At 45.8% G+C, this 21,992-nt stretch overlaps 1 protein-coding gene across 1 annotated transcript; it reads left to right on the forward strand.

Moving 5' to 3' along the window:
* The first annotated feature begins 530 nt into the window (after window positions 1-530).
* ndp (norrin cystine knot growth factor NDP) lies at window positions 531-21,233 on the forward strand. Its single transcript, XM_064976164.1, has 3 exons — window positions 531-912; window positions 12,325-12,884; window positions 18,563-21,233. Exons 2-3 carry the CDS (start codon window positions 12,681-12,683, stop codon window positions 18,785-18,787), a joined length of 429 nt encoding a protein of 142 aa, XP_064832236.1. The 5' UTR covers window positions 531-912; window positions 12,325-12,680; the 3' UTR covers window positions 18,788-21,233.
* The last annotated feature ends 759 nt before the right edge of the window (window positions 21,234-21,992 follow it).

A 21,992-nucleotide genomic window follows, 5' to 3' on the forward strand; every position in this document is an offset into this window, starting at 1 on the left:
TCTTTACAATAACAACCTGGTAAAATTGCAGGGGGGATATTGACATACCAAACACAAGAAACCTACTGTTGTTTCCCGTTTGTCAAAGTAGAGGATGATCCTATTCTTCATTTCACTCTGACTTGTGACCAGAGGCTTCTACCGGTACAGCCAGCAAAGGTAAGTTACAGTGCACCCCCCCCAGCCCCGCTTCGCTCCCTCCCCCGCCTCACCCCAACCCCCTGGTGTCGTACAGAGGGTGGAAGCCTGTGAAGAGGAAGGCCAAGCTAATTCTGCTAACAGTTTTATAACCCCAGTCTTGTAAAACTGGCCCAGGCTTTTGGTCAGCTCTCTGACGACACAAGCAGAGCACAGCAGTCCGGACCTGGAATACCAATTTGCCTTGCGGGAGCGTGTCGGTGTGTCAGCTGGTGTATGTGTGTGTTTGTGTGTGATGTATGTATGCTGTGTCACGTTCCACATCTGACAACCATCCTCCAACGCATAGCATCCAACCCATTCACTTTCCGTTTCCCCTGTCATATAGGGAGAGTGTGAGAAAGAGAGAGACAGGCATAGAGATAAAGAGAGAGAGAGAAATAGAAAGAAAGAGAGAGGTAGAGAGAATAACAGAGAAAGGGTTCGAGAGAGAGAGGGAGAGAGAGAATGAGTGAGTGACTGAGTGAGCCGAACGAGAGGGTGGGAAAGCAGAGAGAGACAGAGTGAGCGAATGAAAGAGCGAGGGGGAGAGCAGAGCTCACACGATCAGTCAGCGCAAGTCTGTGTGAGAGAGACGAAGAGAGAAGGGGAGCAAGTGAAAGGGGGGACAGAGGTATTGAAAAGAGATTGTGGAAAGGAGACCCCACTGGCTGTGTCCGATCAGCCACAGCTGTTGGATATTCCTGTCTTTCTGTCTGCGGTGGCCGGTTGAAGGTAAGACCACCATGGACCACTAGAGATCTGGAGGTGACCCAGGACTCCTCTCGCTCGCAACCCAGGATCTGTTCACCTTCTCTGGATTTGAGGCTTACGATCACTGGGTGTCCTCCGCACTTTGGTTTATTGTTAAAAACTGTAATTCCATCGTAATCTGCATGTATGGGGCGATAAGCAGTGTAATCAATGTAGGCTGGTTGATACCTTGGTTTAAAGCATTTTTTATGTATTTTCTATTTGTGAAGTTAAGCAGGGGGGCTCCACGTAGCCATTTCCTATGCAGAGAGACAGAATAAGTATGCTATCATATTTTCCATGGAAAAGGTATATTACCAGTAACCGGTTCATGTTCAAACTGAAAGTAGCATAATTACAACACAGCATTGTTTAACTGATTGCCTCAGCTTACAATGTACTGCACAGGTACATAAATGAATGTACTGTCATACCATCCATCAATAGGTAGACTATATATAATACCAGTATGTTCTGAACCAATAAAGGGTGGTTGAGGAATTGGTTTAGATGCTGCCTGGCTGCGTCAGCTCATTGCCTAGTCATCCAGCCATGTACTATCTCAGGTATGTATTCTCTCGAACTCTGCTGAGGTATTTCTATCCTATGTGCTCAGGCACTGTTCTGGTTAACAGCATACTGGGGCTGAGGATCGACGCATCAACCTAAATGAAATGTTTTGAAACTATACATTGTTTGTTTCCAAAGACTTATTACACAAAATGAAGCCCTGCGTTTTGGGTAATGATATAGCATTTACATTCTTCAAGAATCAATGGTTGTATCTGACTCGTAAAAATGACCAGAAATCAGATTTAGCCTTTAAGGACTGTGATGATTACATGGTGGACTGGTATGTGGTATACTACAACCACTCACATGGGTAGATATTGTAATACAAACTATGTAATGTTGTTGGAAGTATTTTATTACTCAATATGATGGTAGACATATACATCAGAATGTCACTGTAGGGCAGAGGGAGGGAGGGAGGGAGGGAGGGAGGGAGGGAGGGAGGGAGGGAGGGAGGGAGGGAGGGAGGGAGGGAGGGAGGGAGGGAGGGAGGGAGGGGGAGGGGAGGGGAAAGAGAGTCGACGATGCCGCAGAATTTAGAGAGGGAGAGAAGGATATAAAGAGGGAGAAGAGAGAGAAAAATAACAGTAAATAAAACTCTCCCATACCTCCATCTCCTCCATTGCAGTTGTGGGACTGGCAGGCAGCAGTTGCCTAGGGAGACAGACAGACAGACAGACAGACAGACAGACAGACAGACAGACAGACAGACAGACAGACAGACAGACAGAAGATGACATAACTAGAAGGTGTGCATGTGGACGTTTGTACAAGGTGGTGTGTGGAGGGAGAGTGTGTGTTTATGTGAGGGTGTGGAGGGAGTTTGTGTTGAGAGGATTTATGTAGCGAAGTATGTTGTGTGTGAATGATGTAGCCTAGGGACATATCGTTTGTGGTGTGTGTGCGTGGGTCTGTGTGATTGCGTGCGTCAGGTTTAGAACTGGGTTATGGCCTCATGCTGTGTGTGAACTTGATGACAGTTATAATGGACTCTGTGGTAGGTAGATATGATAGATGAGTTATACAGTCCTTCTTACACTACTACCTTCATCTAACACACAGAGAGTGTGAGAGAGAGATAGAGAGAGTGTGAGAGAGAGAGACACAGAAAGAGAGACAGAGCGAGAGAGACAGAGACAGAAACAGAGACAGTGAGAGACAGAGACAGAGAGACAGAGATGAGGAGGGGTCACGAAGGAGGAGACAAACAGACAGACAGAAAGACAAGGAGATAGAGAGGGAGTGGGAGAGAATGAAAGATTGGAAAACAGTATATAGAGATAGACAGAGAGGAGGTGGGAGAGAGAGACACAGAGACATGGAAGGAGGTGGTGAGAGATAGAGTGAGACAGAGAGACAGACACTGAGACATGGAAGGAGGTGGTGAGAGATATAGAGAGAGACAGAGAGACAGACACTGAGACATGGAAGGAGGTGGTGAGAGATATACAGTGAGACAGAGAGACAGACACTGAGACATGGAAGGAGGTGGTGAGAGATATAGAGTGAGACAGAGAGACAGACACTGAGACATGGAAGGAGGTGGTGAGAGATATAGAGTGAGACAGAGAGACAGACACTGACATGGAAGGAGGTGGTGAGAGAGAAAGAGAGACAGAGTGATGGAGAGAGAGAGAGACAGAGAGACAGACACTGAGACATGGAATGAGGTGGTGAGAGAGAAAGAGAGACAGAGTGATGGAGAGAGAGAGAGACAGAGAGAAAAAAACAACTTATACTTCCATCCAGACATCTCACTTCAGTAGAAGCTGAGAAACAGTTTGTGCAAAAAGTGTGTGTGTGTGTGTGTGTGTGTGTGTGTGTGCGTGCGTGCGTGTGTGTGTCCTCTGTGGTGTGAAATGACTGTTCTAGAATTGTTTGGAGAGGAGTAGGAGGAGCAGAGGTGTGTTTGAAGTGTCACACACTTCTCCAGACACATGTGGAGTCCGACCGATGTGTGTGTGTGTGTCTGTATGTGTGTGCGTGCATACCATGCATGCGTGTAGGCATGTGTGTGTCCATCCATCTATTGCGTTCTCCCACCATAGCACACCTGTGTGTGTGTCTATTTATTTGGACTGTGGTGAATCTCAGATGGCCAGTTTGTTATGTCTCACTGTAGCAGGAATGTGCCTTTGACTAATGAACACACTGCACGCACAGTAATGTAATTCTATCAGTGAAACAATGTGCCAGATAGTGACTGTAGAAGAAAATGTGTGGAACAGACGGACGGACGGACGGACGGATGTTTGATATATGCAGACAGACAGACAGACAGACAGACAGACAGACAGACAGACAGACAGACAGACAGACAGACAGACAGACAGACAGACAGACAGACAGACAGACGGATGGATAGATGGACGGACGGATTGATGGATTGATGGATTGATTGATGGATGGATTGATGGATGGATGCAGAGCTATTTGTGGTAAGGTCTTCTTTAGTCGTACAAACAACCAGGTATCAAATCTGGCCTGTCTACACCCTTCAAGACTGCATTAGCCCACTTAGCTGAAGCCTAGACAAAAGCCTACGTTTGATACTAGAGGCTGTTAAAGGTAAGGTTGAGGTTGCTCATCACATGGCTATAATTCAGTGTAGCACCACCGCTACTCAAGCTTGGCCCTTCATTTTCTGTGTTCAGTAAGAAAACAGTGTCTGCCACTGTGTTCAGTATGATGTTATCAAATGGGCGTGGGATTAGTCTAAAGAGTCCTGAGTGGTGTTGTTGGGTACATAGAGTCCAGGTCAATAGATTTGATCATCAGACAGTGACTGGGGTTACAGGGTCTTAACTACTGAGCCCTAGGATGAGGAGGTCCACTCAGATCAAAGCAAGGTTAACAGGATCAAAGCAAAGTTAACGGGATCAGAGGGGTGCACTGGACCACCTAAAGCACACACACACACACACACACACACACACGCACACACACAGGCACACACACACACACACGCACACACACAGGCACACACACACACACACACACACACACACACACACACACACACACACACACACACACACACACACACACACACACACACACACACACACACACTTGCAGGTCTTCGCTCTCTCTGCCTCTCTCTTGCTAGCCAGTGGTGTTTCTGAGAAGCCTAAATTGTAAAGCTAACATTAGCTTAGCCTTGCTCCCACGTCCACCTGTCATTGGCTGAACACTGGCCTCAAATCCACACTATTTGTCTTATCTCTACCAGGGGGATATATTTAGTGAGGGGCTTAGCTTTAAAGGGTGTTAGTGTAGTGTAAGAGGAATGCCATGGGTCTCACTCTCTCTCTCTCTCTCTCTCTCTCTGTGTGTGCGCGCGTGTGTGCGTGTGTGTGTGTGTGTGTGTGTGTGTGTGTGTGTGTGTGTGTGTGTGTGTGTGTGTGTGTGTGTGTGTGTGTGTGTGTGTGTGTGTGTGTGTGTGTGTGTGTGTGTGTGCCTGTGTGCCTGTGTGTGTGTGCCTGTGTGTGTGTGTGCCTGTGTGTGTGTGCCTGTGTGTGTGTTTGCCTGTGTGTGTGTGCCTGTGTGTGTGTGGTGTACACACCCCTCCCCTCCCTAAAGAATCTGCCCTTTAGTTTATTAAAAGCTGGTGAAACAATGGAGGAGGGTGTTCAGAAAACATTGATGTACAGTGGGAGGGAGAGGGAGGGAGAGAGACAGATGGAGGGAGAGAGACAGAAGGAGAGAGACAGATAGAGGGAGAGAGACAGTGGGAAGGAGAGAGACAGATGGAGGGAGAGAGAGAGACAGAGGGAGAGACAGTGGGGGGGAGAGACAGGGTGAGGGTGAGAGAGAGTGGGGGAGAGAGACAGAGTGAGGGAGAGAGACAGAGGGAGAGAGACAGAGTGAGGGAGAGAGACAGAGTGAAGTAGAGAGACAGGGTGAGGGAAAGAGACAGAGTGAGGGAGAGAGACAGAAGGAGGGAGTGAAACAGAGTGAGGGAGAGGGGGAGGTACAGAGAGGAATATAATTGGAGATTCTGCAGAATTTAGAGAGGGAGAGAAGGATATAAAGAGGGAAGAGATAGATAAAATAACTGACAACAACATTTCTACTACAAAAACTCCCCCAACACTCTGTCCTCCACTGCAGTTGTACGACTGGCAGGCAACAGTTGCCTAGGGAGACAGACAGACAAGTCCCCGCAACAACTGCTTCCAACACACAGATAAAGAGGAGAGGATCCCTCAGAAGTTGTCAGTCCCTAGCCGTACCAGCATCCCAGCAGTTCACACATACCAGGGTGAGCGTGTGCATGTATGCATTTGACTCCACTCTCCAGCTAAAGACACAAAAGAGAGGTGGGCAGCAGCGATGTTTCTACCTCACCACAACTCACTGACAGCAACAACAACACATATTGTGAAGTTAAACTAGGTGGGAATGTGGTGAGTGAAATCATCCAGTACCCCTATCTGCCTCAGCTTAGCACAGAAACTCCTGGTCTGCAGTCACCTGGAGGTCCAGTAGTTAGCTCAGTGTATGTGGGTATGTAGTATGTATATTTGTGTGTGTGTGTGTGTGTGTGTGTGTGTGTGTGTGTGTGTGTGTGTGTGTGTGTGTGTGTGTGTGTGTGTGTGTGTGTGTGTGTGTGTGTGTGTGTGTGTGTGTGTGTGTGTGTGTGTGTGTGGCTCCAACCATAGCATGGGAAAAACGCAACAAACTAATCTCGTCTCTTCCTTCTCACTGCTTTAATAAGTTATTTATTTCCCCCAAAGGGATGTTTTGGATGGTTTTATGTCTTAATGTTTCATTTAGCCAAAGCCCTGAGATTGACTGCATTCTCTGTGGATATCAATAGTATATCTTTGGGCTATGTGGGGCTTGTTTTGTGCCCTGTTGACACTAAATGGATATGTACAGATAAATGAAACTGGTAGGAATTACATCGCTGAACCCTAAAATGGGGACTGCACTTATTACTGCGTTACTAAACCCAATGCTGCTTGTTACTTTATCCAGTTCAGTCTTCTAACAGGGTACAGTTTGTGTTTAGTAGAATTATGTCAAGGGTCTTTTGCGGTTAGCGTGAGGGGTACTTGCATTATGCCTGCGAGCTCGTGTGTGTGTGTGTGGGGGGGGGGGGGCTAGGTGAAGGGTCTCCATGCGAATCAGTGGAGGGTTGGCCCCTAGGCTCCTGAATGTCAGGAATGTCTCAGCACTAATGGGCCAACAAGACGACTAGGACCCCTCTTCAGAGAGCTAATAGGCGGCCCAGAATGGGCCTAATCTCAAATCTGTTGTGTGATGGCAAGTCCTGGGACAGCCTATTCCCAGCTACTGGATGTGAAGCCCCTGAAGGGATAAGACTGCCCAAATCTGTATCTTAACATTGCTTGTTTTAGGAAGAGAATCATAATGACTTTGGATAACTCATTCTTGGAGCCAGCCTGTGCCCCTAAGACCCCCCCCCCCTCCCCCCCTCGTAAGTGGACTCGTTTTGGCCACTTCCCACTTGAAGGGGACTTGTTTTGTGTGTGGGAACATGGCTGATAGTTTTACTATCTCATTACTGGGGCTTATATCTTAAGTGCCTCAACAACCTACTGTATACCCCCTCTCCCTCTTTCTCTCTCTTCTCAGCCCCCTAACCTACATTATCCCCTCGTTCCCTCGCTTAACCTCTCCTATCCATCCATATTTCATCTAGGTCTGCTATCTACCCCTAAACCCTACTCCCCACCTCCTCTCCTTTTCCACTCTACCCCCTAGACAGGTCACCATGACTGGGTTAGAGACAGTCGGTGACTGGGCCAAGCCCTGGCGCCGCTGGATCCTACAGACCTGGAGTGTCTCAGTCAGTCAGACAGTCAGACAGACAGACAGACAGACAGACAGACAGTCAGACAGACAGACAGACAGACAGACAGTCAGACAGACAGACAGACAGACAGACAGACAGTCAGTCAGACAGTCAGACAGACAGACAGACAGACAGACAGACAGACAGACAGACAGACAGACAGACAGACAGACAGTCAGACAGACAGACAGACAGACAGACAGACAGACAGACAGACAGACAGACAGACAGTCAGACAGACAGACAGACAGACAGACAGACAGACAGACAGACAGACAGACAGACAGACAGACAGACAGACAGACAGACAGTCAGACAGACAGACAGACAGACAGACAGACAGACAGACAGACAGACAGACTAAGAGCTGTATTTGGTGTACAGTATTTTCCCACAGCAATAACAACAGACAGGTCTGACTGCTTCTCAATATCAAATGTTTCTCCAAACGGAAAGTTACAGCATAATAATAACAATGATGACAGCAGGCAGGGCAACGGATCAAGCCTGGCAATGCTTAGCAACTTACTGTGATAGAAATAAAACCAAGTTGTTTACTTTAATAAAATTCAGTGTAATTCAAAATTAATGAGCCGATTGTATCGTACGGGACTCGACTGCCAATGTAGATTTTTGGTGTGACGAGAGGTGAATGGAGAAGTGACACACACTGTTACTGTCCAACAGCCCACCGTAAGCCGCGAGCTCTGGCCCAGAGAGGCCCAGAGGGTCCAAGTTCTAGGCACTCACCCTATCCTAATCCTTAACCCTCACTCTTGACCATTCAGAATGAATGCCTAAACTTAACCATATAAATCTGATGTTTATCCCTGTGGTGTCCCCCCCCCCAAATGTTGAGACCTTGTTGGGCATTACGTAGTATCAATAGCAGTGAAGAGAAGAGGGTACAGCTTGTTGTTTGTGTAGACCCAGTGTTATATAAATCTGAGTCCTGGGCAGGTGTGTTATATGAGTCCTGGGCAGGTGTGGGGGAGTTGGGGGAGAGGACCACATTCTGCCCTTTACCCCTCTCGGGCCCTCTGCCCTCAAACAACTCCCCCAATTAAGGGGAGTCAGACACACACACACAGACACACATACTCAGACACTCTTGTTCCTCATCCCAACCATTATTCTCAGGAATTTAAGGTTCCCCCTGCAAGTGCATGTGCACACACACATAGACACACACACTTGCCCTTCATTCTCCTGATATTGTTTTGGAAGCCCCCAGTCTTAGCTGCGCTAGCTGCCCTGCGAGACAATGTGTTGATGTCACTAGATCACTAAGCTCATAAGACTGGCAATCACAGATAGACTAAGTGGGATCTAAGAGGCTTGTCAATGTCAATTAGGGTGCGTGTGGTTGCCTACTTATTGCTGGTGAATGAGTTTTGTCTACGGAGTGGAGTATTGGCTGCAGGCAATGACACCCAACGCTATATGAGGGATGTTTTGTTTAGCTGCATTTCTGTCAAAGGGTACAGGGGTACAGGGGACAGCAAAGTAGGAAAGCAGTGGAAAGAGAAGAAGAGAGTGAGAAAGGGAGAGACATACAGACATAAAAATACTAAGGGTTGACCCAATGTGAACTGAATGGGGACAAAATGAGGATGGCAGTCCAGCATAAACAAGGTGTGTGTGTGTGTGTGTGTGTGTGTGTGTGTGTGTGTGTGTGTGTGTGTGTGTGTGTGTGTGTGTGTGTGTGTGTGTGTGTGTGTGTGTGTGTGTGTGTGTGTGCATGTGTGTGGTTGTGTATATAGTATCAGGTCATGTTATGTCTATTAGCCTTTAGTGGTGGTGGGCCAGGAGCTGCTGAACAGATCAAGCAGGAAGCGTGGGGCAGGTGAACCAAGGTACAGGGTGGGGACGCTTCCTGACACAGCTAATGTCTGTGTCTGTCTGTCCTCACTGCCTGTCTGTCCGTCCAGGTGTCTGTCCGTCCGTCCGTCCAAGTGTGTTTTATCGTGTGTGTGCCAATATGTCAGTGAGGATATGATGTTGGCGACAGAGGACCCGTCACAGGCATCTGTGTTGTTGCCAGATCCTATGTCAGCTTCACTGACTGTGTCTGTGTGTGTGTGTGTTTATGCCTGCAAGCGTTCATGCATATGTGTGTGTGCTGTGCATGACAGAGGGGGTCCTATAGCCAGGAGCACGTGGGTGTGTGATGCATGGGTTGACTACCAATACAGACACACACACACAGACACACACACACTGAGAACTCAGTTGTTTTATTACACAGATAGTTACCCCAATACACACACACTGAGGACTCAGTTGTTTTATTACACAGAGAGTTAACCCAACACACACACTGAGGACTCAGTTGTTTTATTACACAGATAGTTACCCCAATACACACACACTGAGGACTCAGTTGTTTTATTACACAGAGAGTTAACCCAACACACACACTGAGGACTCAGTTGTTTTATTACACAAAGAGTTAACCCAATACACACACACTGAGGACTCAGTTGTTTTATTACACAGAGAGTTAACCCAATACACACACACTGAGGACTCAGTTGTTTTATTACACAGAGAGTTAACCCAATACAAGCACAAACAGCCTCTAGCCAGACCCTTTGCTCCCCACCAGGAATGACTTCTCATTAAAACAAATTCTCTCATGACCGCAAAGCCACTGCCAGAGATGCTACATATTTTCATGTGTTCATGTTTTTATTTTCTTAACCCGAGATACTTTGCTTTTTATGGTTCTCCTGACAAAAGCATTGGTGTTCAGAGTGTTGGCCAGTTCCATTGGCTGGGGCAGCTTTGCTAATAGGCTTGGTGAGAGGCAGGGGTGTGTGTGTGTGTGTGTGTGTGTGTGTGTGTGTGTGTGTGTGTGTGTGTGTGTGTGTGTGTGTGTGTGTGTGTGTGTGTGTGTGTGTGTGTGTGTGTGTGTGTGTGTGTGTGTGTGTGTGTGTGTGTGTGTGTGTGTGTGTGTGTGTGTGTGTGCGTGGGTGTGTGTGCGTGGGTGTGTGTGCGTGGGTGTGTGTGCGTGGGTGTGTGTGCGTGGGTGTGGGCCGTGGCTCAATTCCCTGAGACTCTCTCAGTAACAGAACTCCAGAGTAGGGCTTGGCATGCTCCAAAAGAGGTAATCATCATTTATAACAAAACAATACCCTGTATTATGTCAAAAGTCCCTCTTTAGCATTCTTCTTTGTTTCTAAACAACTCTGCTAGGTTTTCCTCATTTGTACCAAAATCCCAGAATGCATTAAGTTCAATTAAAACCTTCCATCCCTCCTTCCATCCCTCCATTCCTCCATCCCAGTGTTTTTCTTTCTAGAGGGAATCATTAAAAACTTTAGAATTCCTCCTGTTAGGAATAGAAGTATCAGTTGTCCTGTTAAAAGAAATAGTCCCTAAGATGTTTAGCTGGCCAGTAACATGTGCTGCTACTTGGTTTAGACATCACAATCTGTTCTTACTGAGGGGAGCACTGGCAGCCTGGCTCCACCTCTCAGACAGACAGCCTTCACAGTTGTTTATCACAGTTATTTTAATATCACACATACCTGGCTGGCATAGCAACTGCTGTAATCACTGTCATCGTTGTCATAGTTGTCATGGTTATCATAGTTAACATCATTGTCATAGTTATCATAGCTATTATCGTAGTCATCATCATCATCCAATTCTGATTCAGAAAACTTTAACATCCTCAAGAGGCAAATCTTTTTGCAGCAATCACATAAACAACATCCCATATTAAAAGGCCACACAAACCAGTCAGAAGTTTGGACACACCTACTCAAGGGTTTTTCGTTATTTTTTACTATTTTCTACATTGTAAAATAATAGTGAAGACATCAAAATGATGAAATAACACATATGGAATCATGTCCTCATGAGAGCCAGTTTCATCATAGTGCTTGATGGTTTTTGCGATTGCACTTGAAGAAACTTTAACATTTATTGAAATGTTCTGTGTTGACTGACCTTTATATCTTGAATAGTGATGGACTCTTTGCTTATTTGAGCTGTTCTTGAAATAATATAGACATGGTATTTAGACATGGTGTGTGTGTGTGTGTGTGTGTGTGTGTGTGTGTGTGTGTGTGTGTGTGTGTGTGTGTGTGTGTGTGTGTGTGTGTGTGTGTGTGTGTGTGTGTGTGTGTGTGTGTGTGTGTGTGTGTGAGTGTGTGTGTGTGTATGAGAGCCAGTTTCATCATAACGCTTGATGGTTTTTGCGACTGCAAAATGTATATGCAAATATATATATATATTTGCATATACATTTTGCAGTCGCAAAAACCATCAAGCGTTATGATGAAACTGGCTCTCATACACACACACACACACACACACACACATACACACACACATACACATACACATACACACACATACACGGAAAGTATTCAGTCCCCTTCCCTTTTTCCAGTATTTCTTTTTATTTTTCTAAATTAGCAACAATTATCCTTTGCCATTATGGGGTATTGTGTGAAAATTGATGAGGAAAAAAACAGTTGAATCAATTTTAGAATAAGGCTGTAACGTCAGATGCTTAGTGGAAATGCCATATTACAACGGGCAATATTACATCAACAACAAAAACGAAGCAATATGAGTTGTACCAGACGAGATCTGTGGGAGCGGAAGTTCTTCAAAGACTAGAAAGGATTTGAAAACACAAATAGCAGATCCAACCATATCCCGCAACAAAACTTAGATAGCTACTGTAACATTTGTATGAACCAAATCACAAATGTTTGGAAACAATGCATCCCCTGCGTAGTCTATTAGGAGCCAAGGAAAAGTGCAACGTGGGCATATTTATAGCGTAACTCAAGGGTCAGAGCTCTTATGATTTTCTCTCTCCTCAGTTAATAGATTGATTCATACCACTGATCAGTCAGGGATTCCACTCACCTGGTGTACCAGGTCTAAATCACTCCTCGATTAGAGGTGAAATAAATAAGGTGCTTAAAACAAGTTGACCCATCTACCCTCCCTTTATTATTTCCCTCGATCCCCAGATCAAGACACACAGACAGGCGATATGGTCCGGTGTGAGGACCCACAGACCAGACTGCAGCAGCACATTGGGCTAGGAGCTCCACGCCAATTCCATTAGAGAGAGGACAAGGGACAGCCTCACTTTTTCACGTCATTAAAGAGAACAAGAACGAGAGAAAAGAAAGAAAAGTCACTCCCAGCGAGAAGAGAGACAAGCGGACAAACAGACAAACAATAAGTGGACAGAGACAAAGACAGAGGGTGTCCCTCTTTCTCCCTCTTTGTGTCACCTCTAAAGTTCCTCTGTGCCTCTTGGACTTTACCCCACTACCCCCGAACTCCTGTCCCACCCACCCCAGCACTCCCTGGCCCCAGTATGCGCCCCTCAGCCCCCCCCTCTCCCTCCTCAGGGCTGGTGCTGTTGCTGGTTGTCTGCCCCCTATTGGTGGTAGTGCATGCCAGCAGCAGTAAGGCAGAGAACGGACACAGCACACACCTGGGAGACACAGACCCAGACCGCTGTATGAGGCATCACTTCGTAGAGACCATCACACACCCCATCTACAAGTGTAACTCCAAGGTAAGCCGGCTGAATGTGTACACAAACACACTAGCATGTGCACACACACACTCTCCCACACACAGACAAGGATACACGAGCAGATACATAATGATAAAGGAGGTCAGATCTCCCTGTAAGTCAAAACACACGTGTGGACGCGCGCGCACACACACACACACACACACACACACACACACACACACACACACACACACACACTGTAAGCCAATCCTGTCATTCATCCCCAGTGTTCCTGCTAACAAGCTGTTTTAGACAACAGCGCCAGTCCAGAAGTTTTACAGGATGTTTTACATGTTAAATATCAGAACAAAAATCTGCTTCAAACCTCCAAACCAGACCCCTGGGACTACAGACAGGGAAAACACAGCCAAAAGTCTGTCTGCTCTCTCTAACGAGTAGGTATTTCCCTCTCTCTCTCTCATTTATTGTTCACTGTCTATGTATTTATCTCTCTCGCAATTCAATTTAAGGGCTTTATTGGCATGGGAAACATATGTTAACATTGCCAAAGCAAGTGGATAATAAACTAAAGTAACAGAAGTTCAAAAAGAATAAAGACATTTCAAATGTCATATTATGTCTATCTACAGTGTTGTAACAATGTGCAAATAGCTCCTCATCTCTCTTCCTCTCTCTCTCTCTCTCTCTCTCTCTCTCTCTCTCTCTCTCTCTCTCTCTCTCTGTGTGTCTCTCTCTCTTTGTCTCTCTCTCGCTCTCTCTCTCTCTCTGTGTGTGTGTCTCTCTCTCTCTCTCTCTCTCTCTCTCTCTCTCTCTCTCTCTCTTTGTCTCTCTCTCTTTGTCTCTCTCTCTTTCTCTCTCTCTCTCTCTCTCTCTGACCCCTGGCAGAGGTAGATAAATGCAACCTGTTCAATAAGTGCAGTCTCTCTGAGTGAGCTCCTCACCTAGGCCAAAATGAAAATGAGCCCCCACAGAGAGAGTAGCACATCTAACACCTCACACACAATAGAAGCATGCCTCACCTAGACCAGACCAGGCAGGAGGGGAGGGGCCACAGCAGGAAAGGGTGGCCACAGCAGGAAAGGGTGGCCACAGCAGGAAAGGGTGGCCACAGCAGGAAAGGGTGGCCACAGCAAGAAAGGCTGTGAGGTCTGGGCCAACATCCAAGCTGAGCTATCATGCAGAGATGCGTGTCGACATCTGCGTGTCAGAAGGGGGAATGAGAAAAGTAGTTGAGTGTCATCTGCATAACAATGATGCGAGACCATATGAGGATATGACAGAGCCAGGGTGACTTGGTGTATAGAGAGAAGAGGAGAGGGCCTAGAACCGAGCCCTGGGGGATACCAGTTATGAGAGTAACTGATAGAAATTGGCTTTACAAAGGAAGAGAAGGTAGAGAGGAGGGAGTAGAAGGATGTTAGGTCCTCCGGAAGTTTAGTTTTCCTCCATTTTAGCTTAGACACTCAGCCACGGACCAGGATGGGAGGGCCGAGATTTCCGGGAAGAAATGAGACAGCGCAAGTCATAGGATGTGAAAAGGGAGGAGAGTAGGGTTGAAGAGACAGAATCAGGAGACAGGAGGGAGAATGATTTAGCAGAAGGGAGAGATGATAGGATAGAAGAGGAGAGAGTAGTGTAGGAGAGAGAGAGCAAAGATTGCAACGGCACCTGACCATCTGGGTAGAGGCTGAGTGGTTAGGGTTGGAGGAAATGGAGACATAAAAGGAAACAAAGTAGTGATCAGAGACCTGAAGGGGGGTTGCAGTGAGATTAGTAGGCGGACAGCCTCTGGTAATGATGAGGTCAAGAGTATTGCCTGCCTTGTGGGTGGGAGGGAACCGGGAAAGGGTGAAGTCAAAAGGGGCAAGGAGGGGAAAGAGAGAGTTGGTTAGAAATTAATTGAAGGCAGAAGTCGGGAGGAGGAAGTTGCCAAGTCCGAAGAGCGGCAAGCCATCATCAGGAAATTAGCTTTTCAAGGTGTCAAGGTCATTGACAAGCTCATAATATTTGAAATGTCTCTATTCTTTTGAAACATTTTTGTGTAATGTTTACTTTCTGATTGGTCATTTAACTTTTGTCTATTTCACTTGCTTTGGCAATGTAAACATATGTTTCCCACCCCAGTAAATCCCTTTGAATTGAATTGAAATTGAGAGGGTGAAGGGGGAAGGCAGAGATAAAGAGAGAGGGGGAGAGATAGAGACAGAGAGAAGGGAGAGAGAGACAGAAAGAGAGAGAGGGAGACAGTGACAAATAGAGAGGCGAGAGAGAGGTCTAATAGAAACAAAGAATAGAAAGATAGAAAGAAGAGGGGTGGAGAGGGAAAGAGAAAAAGAGTGTGGCAAACAGGTGCTGAGTAACATATGATGGAGTTTTCTGCTCCCTGTCTGAGGTATAAGGCATGTGGACTATACAACATGCAGTCCATGGCTTGACACTGAGGATCTGTAGTGAGGAGTGAGGAGTGAGTGATAGTGACCGTTCCTGCTGTTAATGAGTGTAAGTGATCCCTTGTTGGGCTTAGGGCTGGGTGACACAGGGGTTCCTAGGGGACTGTTTGTGGAGGAGGACCTCTCTCTGTCCCACATATACAGTGCATTTTACACACGTTACAGCCTTATTCTGAAATTGATTAAAATGGGGGGGGGGGTTTCAGTCAATGTACACACAATACACCATAATGACAAAGCAAAACCAGGTTTTTTATTTTATTCTGCAAATGTATTCAAAATAAAAAAAGGAAATATCACATTTATGTAAATATTCAGACCCTTCACTCAGTACTTTCTTGAAGCACCTTTGGTAGCGATTACAGCCTCAAGTCTTCTTGGGTATGACGCTACAAGCTTGGCACACCTATATTTGGGGAGTTTCTCCCATTCTTCTCTGCAGATCCTCTCAAGTTTTGTCAGGTTGGATGGAGAGCGTCGCTGTACAGTTATTTTCAGTTCTCTTCAGAGATGTTCGATCGGGTTCAAGTCCAGGCTCTGGCTGGGCCACTCAAGGACATTCAGAGACTTGTTCCGAAGCCTCTTCTGTGTTGGGTGGTTGTCCTGTTGGAAGGTGAATCTTCACCCCAGTCTGAGGTCCTGAGCGCTCTGGAACAGGTTTTCATCAAGGATCTCTCTGTACTTTGCTCCGTTCATCTTTCCCTCGATCCTGACTAGACTCCAATCTCTACAGAGGAACTCTGGAGCTCTCTCAGAGTGACCATCGGGTTCTTGGTCATCTCCCTGACCAAGTCCCTTCTCCCACGATTGCTCAGTTTGGCCGGGCAGCCAGCTTTAGGAAGAGTCTTGTGGTTCCAAACTTCTTCCATTTAAGAATGATGGAGGCCACTGTGTTCTTGGGGACCTTCAATGCTGTAGAAATGTTTGGGTACCCTTTCCTAGATCAATGCAGCAACACAATCCTGTCTCGGAAGTCTACGGACAATTCCTTCGACCTCATGACTTGGTTTTTGCTCTAATATGCACTGTCAACTGTGGGACCTTATATAGACAGGTGTGTGCCTTTCCAAATCATGTCCAATCAATTTAATTGACCACAGGTGGACTCCGATCAAGTTGTAGAAACATCTCAAGGATGATCAATGGAAACAGGACGCTCCTGAGCTCAATTTCAAGTCTCATAGCGAAGGGAATAAGTAAATAAGATATTTCTGTTTTTTTAGTTTTTTAAAATAAATTTGCAAACATTTCTAAAAACCTATTTTTGCTTTGTCATTATAGGGTATTGTGTGTAGATAGATGAGGACAAAAATGAAGTGAATCCATTTTAGAATAAGGCTGTAACGTAACAAAATGTGGAAAATAGGTAGGGGTCTGAATACTTTCCGAATGCACAGTATGCAACAGTGCCTGAGTAGGTGCATGTGTATCTGTAAGTTTGACTGGGAAGGGGGAAGGTTTTTGCAAGGGGAAGGAGCCTTGATCTGCAGCCCAGCTGTCAACTTACCATGGTCTTCTGAATCTCCATCCTCTGCCCATTCTCCCAAAGGCACACACAAAGGCTTCCAACCTCTCTCTGTGAAAATACCTAAAACTCTTCCTCGCTGATAGCTCACTGTCTAGTCCTCAGCTATTGTAATAAGGACACGTTCCTAAAGTGGCTGCTAACTCCCTTGCAGTCTTCGCCGGCAAGTGTGTGTGTCATATCCCCTATCCACAGACAGGCTATATCCAGAGGGAGAGAGAGACAGAGAGAGAGAAACAGAGAGAGGGAAACAGAGAGAGAGAAACAGAGAGACAGAAACAGAGAGAGAGAACGAGAGACAGAAAGATATCCATATCCCCTATCCACAGACAGGCTATATCCAGAGGGAGAGAAAGACAGAGAGAGAGAAACAGAGAGAGAGAAACAGAGAGACAGAAACAGAGAGAGAGAACGAGAGACAGAAAGATATCCATATCCCCTATCCACAGACAGGCTATATCCAGAGGGAGAGAAAGACAGAGAGAGAGAAACAGAGAGAGAAACAGAGAGACAGAAACAGAGAGAGAGAACGAGAGACAGAAAGATATCCATATCCCCTATCCACAGACAGGCTATATCCAGAGGGAGAGAAAGACAGAGAGAGAGAAACAGAGAGAGAGAAACAGAGAGAGAGAAACAGAGAGACAGAAACAGAGAGAGAGAACGAGAGACAGAAACAGAGAGAGAGAAACAGAGAGACAGAAACAGAGAGACAGAAACAGAGAGACAGAAAGATATCCATATCCCCTGGCCCCAGATGAGCTATTGTAAGAGACGGTGACATCGGTGGCGACACGAGGCAGCTGACAGGGAACATGACACAGGAGTCCACTTGCGGACACGACAGCAATGTGTGTGTGTGTGTGTGTGTGTGTATGTGTGTTTGTGTGTGTGTACTGGTAAGTGTGTTTGAGTGAGATTCACTGTTGAGGCATCAGAGGGTGTGCATGTGTGTGTGTGTGTGTGTGTGTGTGTGTGTGTGTGTGTGTGTGTGTGTGTGTGTGTGTGTGTGTGTGTGTGTGTGTGTGTGTGTGTGTGTGTGTTTGTGTGTGTGTGTAATGGAAAGTGGCCATCACCTCTAGATGAGGATCATTAGAACACAAAGAGAAGGGTCAGCCATGTTCTGCAGCGTGGTGTTCTGCAGCGTGGTGTTCTGCAGCGTGGTGTTCTGCAGCGTGGTGTTCTGCAGCGTGGTGTTCTGCAGCGTGGTGTTCTGCAGCGTGGTGTTCTTCTGACAGACAAACACACGGAAAGGATGGAGTCCTGAATCATTAGTAATTAACAAGATCACTCATTAGGGCTATGATACTGTGTGTTTGTGTCACTGCTGCTAGCCTGCTGAGAGCTCAGGGAGCTAACACAAGTATCAGGCTAAATTATTATGTGATTTACGTGCGTGTGGCGTGTGCGTGTGGTGTGTGTGTGTGTGTGTGTGTGTGTGTGTGTGTGTGTGTGTGTGTGTGTGTGTGTGTGTGTGACTAACCCTGAGCTTTCCAGCCTGACTCCTATCACAGCAGGCGCAAGGCCACAGACTGGGAGTTATACTACAGGCTGTAGATTACAGTGGAGAATACAAAGCCTGACTGTGACACGAACTATAGTATATAGACATCAGCTCCTTGAACAGGATAACACAACTTTATTATTTTCTAAACTCCCTTTAAGTGTATGTTTTCTCCCCTCTCCCCTCCTATCTTCCCCTTTCCTCTCCTCCTCCCCCCTCCTCTCCTCCTATCCAGATGGTGTTGCTGGCTCGGTGTGAGGGCCACTGCAGCCACACGTCCCGCTCCGACCCTCTCATCTCCTTCAGTTCGGTGTTGAAGCAGCCCTTTAAGAGCACCTGTTTCTGCTGCAGGCCCCACACCTCCAAGCTGAAGGCTGTGAGACTCCGCTGTGCCGGAGGAACACGCATCACCGCCACCTACCGCTACATCCTTGCCTGCAACTGTGAGGAGTGCAGTTGAGCAGAGAAAATAACATTTTAGAACACTTTAGAACTCTAGAAACGCTAGAACCGGCTCTTTGAGAGTTTCTACCTCTGTGAGTCTGCAGCTGTAAGGAGTGGAATCTTAGAACTCGAGGACTTGAAGAACCCACACCTTTGTAGAACCCGTGAGTCTAGACCTGACCAATGGAACAGGATAGTGTTTTTGTCCCTGTATGATGATTCAAGTGCCCTAACATCTCCGCTGGCCGTCATCTGCAAGTAGTGGAACCCTTAGCACCCTATCGAACTCTAAAACCTATGAGTCTAGGCCCAACCCATGGACACATATAGAACCATCATGGCTGTTGGCGATAACGACTCCAGTGCCCCAACTGCTATCTGACCATAAATGTACAAGGAGAGGAGCCCTGGACTTTGGGAACAGGGATATTGGGGAGTGGAGGGGGATTTAAGAACCATTGAGGAACCCCATGTACAATTTCATGGTTCTACTTGTGTTTCTCGGCCTGACTGAGAAGTCAGTCATGAGAACCTTAATTCTCGTGACTCTTTATCAAACTGCTTTTTTTTAAATCCTAAATTCCCTACCTGTCAGTCTGGATCCAACTGCAAGACTCTGAGACCTGGGTTCCTATTCCTCTTCCAGTGGCTCAGTCCCCAACCGATGACCAATTAGGAACCCTGATCCCCAATTCTGTGTGTCTAGAACAAGCAGAACAATTAGCTCCTCAAGGTTCCCTGGAAGAGTAATTTCTGCTAATTCATCCAGGGTAGATGTGATTCCCCCGGATCCCAAACAACCCTCCATTCCCTCCCATAAATTTAGACCGTAAACAACTAACTGCTTTTTGTGTTTCAGCCAACCTCTCACCACTCATTACAGGCAAAAACAACACATCTGCACACACTCACATCCACACACACATCCCCTCTCTTACTACACACACTCTCTCACCAGTCACCCATCATTACAGGCATCAATAAAGATATGGTGCCAACGTCATAAAAACCCACCAGTTCCCAACAACACAACAACAAATGTCATTAAAGGCCCAAGTCAGCCATTTTTATATCAATATCAAATACTTTTTTGGTTAACAATTAAGTACCATACTGTAACAGATTTACATTAAAATGATCAAAAATAGCTTTTTAGCAAAAAACTATTTCTCAAGCAAGAATTTTGCTAGGACTGTCTGAGGGTGGTCTGAGTGGGGAGGGGGAAACTGTTATTGGCAGAGAGGTTTGGAACTTTCTTTGATGTTGGTCTATTAAACAATTTACTGCATGGTGATGTCACCATGGAAAGCCCAAACTCCTATCCAGGCAAAAACGCTGATAAGGTCCGTGTAGATTGTATTTTCAACCAACAACTATCAGGAAATAACACTGATAACCTTTTTTCACACTTCTACAGTGTTAGTTTCAACAAGTGTTGTACAATATGATATGAAACACAGGGAAAATGACATTTTGACTGCACTGGGCCTTTAAAAGCAGCATGGGACAGAACAGACCATGTATCCTACATTATATGCTGTATGTGTATTAACTGTTTTTAACTGCACCGGAGCCCCGTCTCCTAGGCAGACCATAAACATTTAGCACATTTAGCACACTCAAACCCTTTCATCTATCTGTGTAAAACATGACTCTCAGAGGATAGACTCTTACAAAATGACCGGCAGCAGAGAGGCAGCAGAGTGGAGTATCCGGAGGGACACTCTGTTGATGCGAAGCCATTTTGTGGAGTAGCATATTCTCTCTAAAGGGAAATGGTCTGTCAATGCTTATGTTAAATACTCTGTGCAACTGACAATATGGTTGCTGTTGATGTTGAAACTATTAATATTATTATCATGCCAGAGTTCATGATTACTGACATGCTTTGCTATCAGTAAGTATTACTACTTTACTAATGATGTAATTTCAATACAAGGGGTTAGATATTTGAGAAAGGGTACTTGTACGGCTTGTGCTGCTCACCAGTCACAGTTCAAAAACATCATTTTGCCTTACTCTGGATATGCGCATGTTCCTCTTTAGTGCATTTAAGACAGTCCCAAAGCATTGCATTTATCAGGAGTCAACTATTGTATCTAGCAGGTTAAGGTTAAGGTATGGGGGAGGGTTACATTTTGGTTTAGAGTGGAATGGACACAAACACACAGGCGCACACACACACACACACACACACACACACACACACACACACACACACACACACACACACACACACACACACACACACACACACACACACACACACACACACACACACACACACACACACACACACTCCTCTGAAATGCCTTTGTTCTTTGCTATGGCCTCAAAATGTACCCTCCCCTATGAAATCATACTATTTACTGGTCTGAGGACTTTTTAATGCAGCTCTCTGCTGACAGCACAACTGGCTGCTTCACACATGAACATAATAAAACACTCTTCCTTTGTTTCTCGAGATTGATCTGTCCCTCACTGGTTGTCTCCTCTCTGTGTGTCTCCTTCATCAGCACACGCACACAGTTCCATGCCGTGAACCTGAGGGTATAATTATGTGGGGATTGAATTGACAGCAAGACAGAGGAGCAACATAATGCTTGTCACACTGACACTAACATTGTTCTTATGGCTGCCCTAAAAGTGGCATATGAATGAGCTGTTTGGCAATGCAAGCAGCCACACACACATACACACACACACATTCACACACAGTGCTGCAGTTCTAATAACAGAAACAACACGCTCACATGTCATCATCAAATATAGAATTCATTTTAGCCCCTCCAGGAATTCTTGGGTTGGAATGTTTCCAGGTGGAAACAACAAGGCACATATGGTATTTTCATAACCCTTCAAATCATTGATGTATATTACAATCTTTGACTTTTTCCTCACAATGGTGATAATCATAACCATTCAAGGTTCAATAAAAATCATACAAAGGAAATTATCATTCATAGCCATATGTTTGTAATTGGATTATGACTTCACATCATTCTGTTCACTGTGATGCTTTCTAGATGGTCCAAGACACAACAGGATCCATTTGGCCAGTCGCTGCAGGGTTGGGTTGTTGGATCCAACATTTTATAGCGCATTTGTAGCGCATTTCGACACAATCAAAGGTCTTTATATTAGAGATGAAGATCAAAGGTACTATAGTGGTGAACTATGCCAGGTAAAACGTGGATGTGGTAGAATGAGTGGATGTGTTG

The sequence above is a fragment of the Oncorhynchus masou genome, chromosome 10 (assembly GCF_036934945.1).
Source record: "Oncorhynchus masou masou isolate Uvic2021 chromosome 10, UVic_Omas_1.1, whole genome shotgun sequence".
NCBI lineage: Eukaryota > Metazoa > Chordata > Actinopteri > Salmoniformes > Salmonidae > Oncorhynchus > Oncorhynchus masou.

Excerpts from the sequence above, each read along its gene's own strand:
- ndp (XM_064976164.1), top strand. The coding sequence starts at position 12,681 with ATGCGCCCCTCAGCCCCCCCCTCTCCCTCCTCAGGGCTGGTGCTGTTG. Across the intron at positions 12,885-18,562 it reads TCTACAAGTGTAACTCCAAG|ATGGTGTTGCTGGCTCGGTG; the intron begins GTAAGCCGGCTG and ends CCTCCTATCCAG.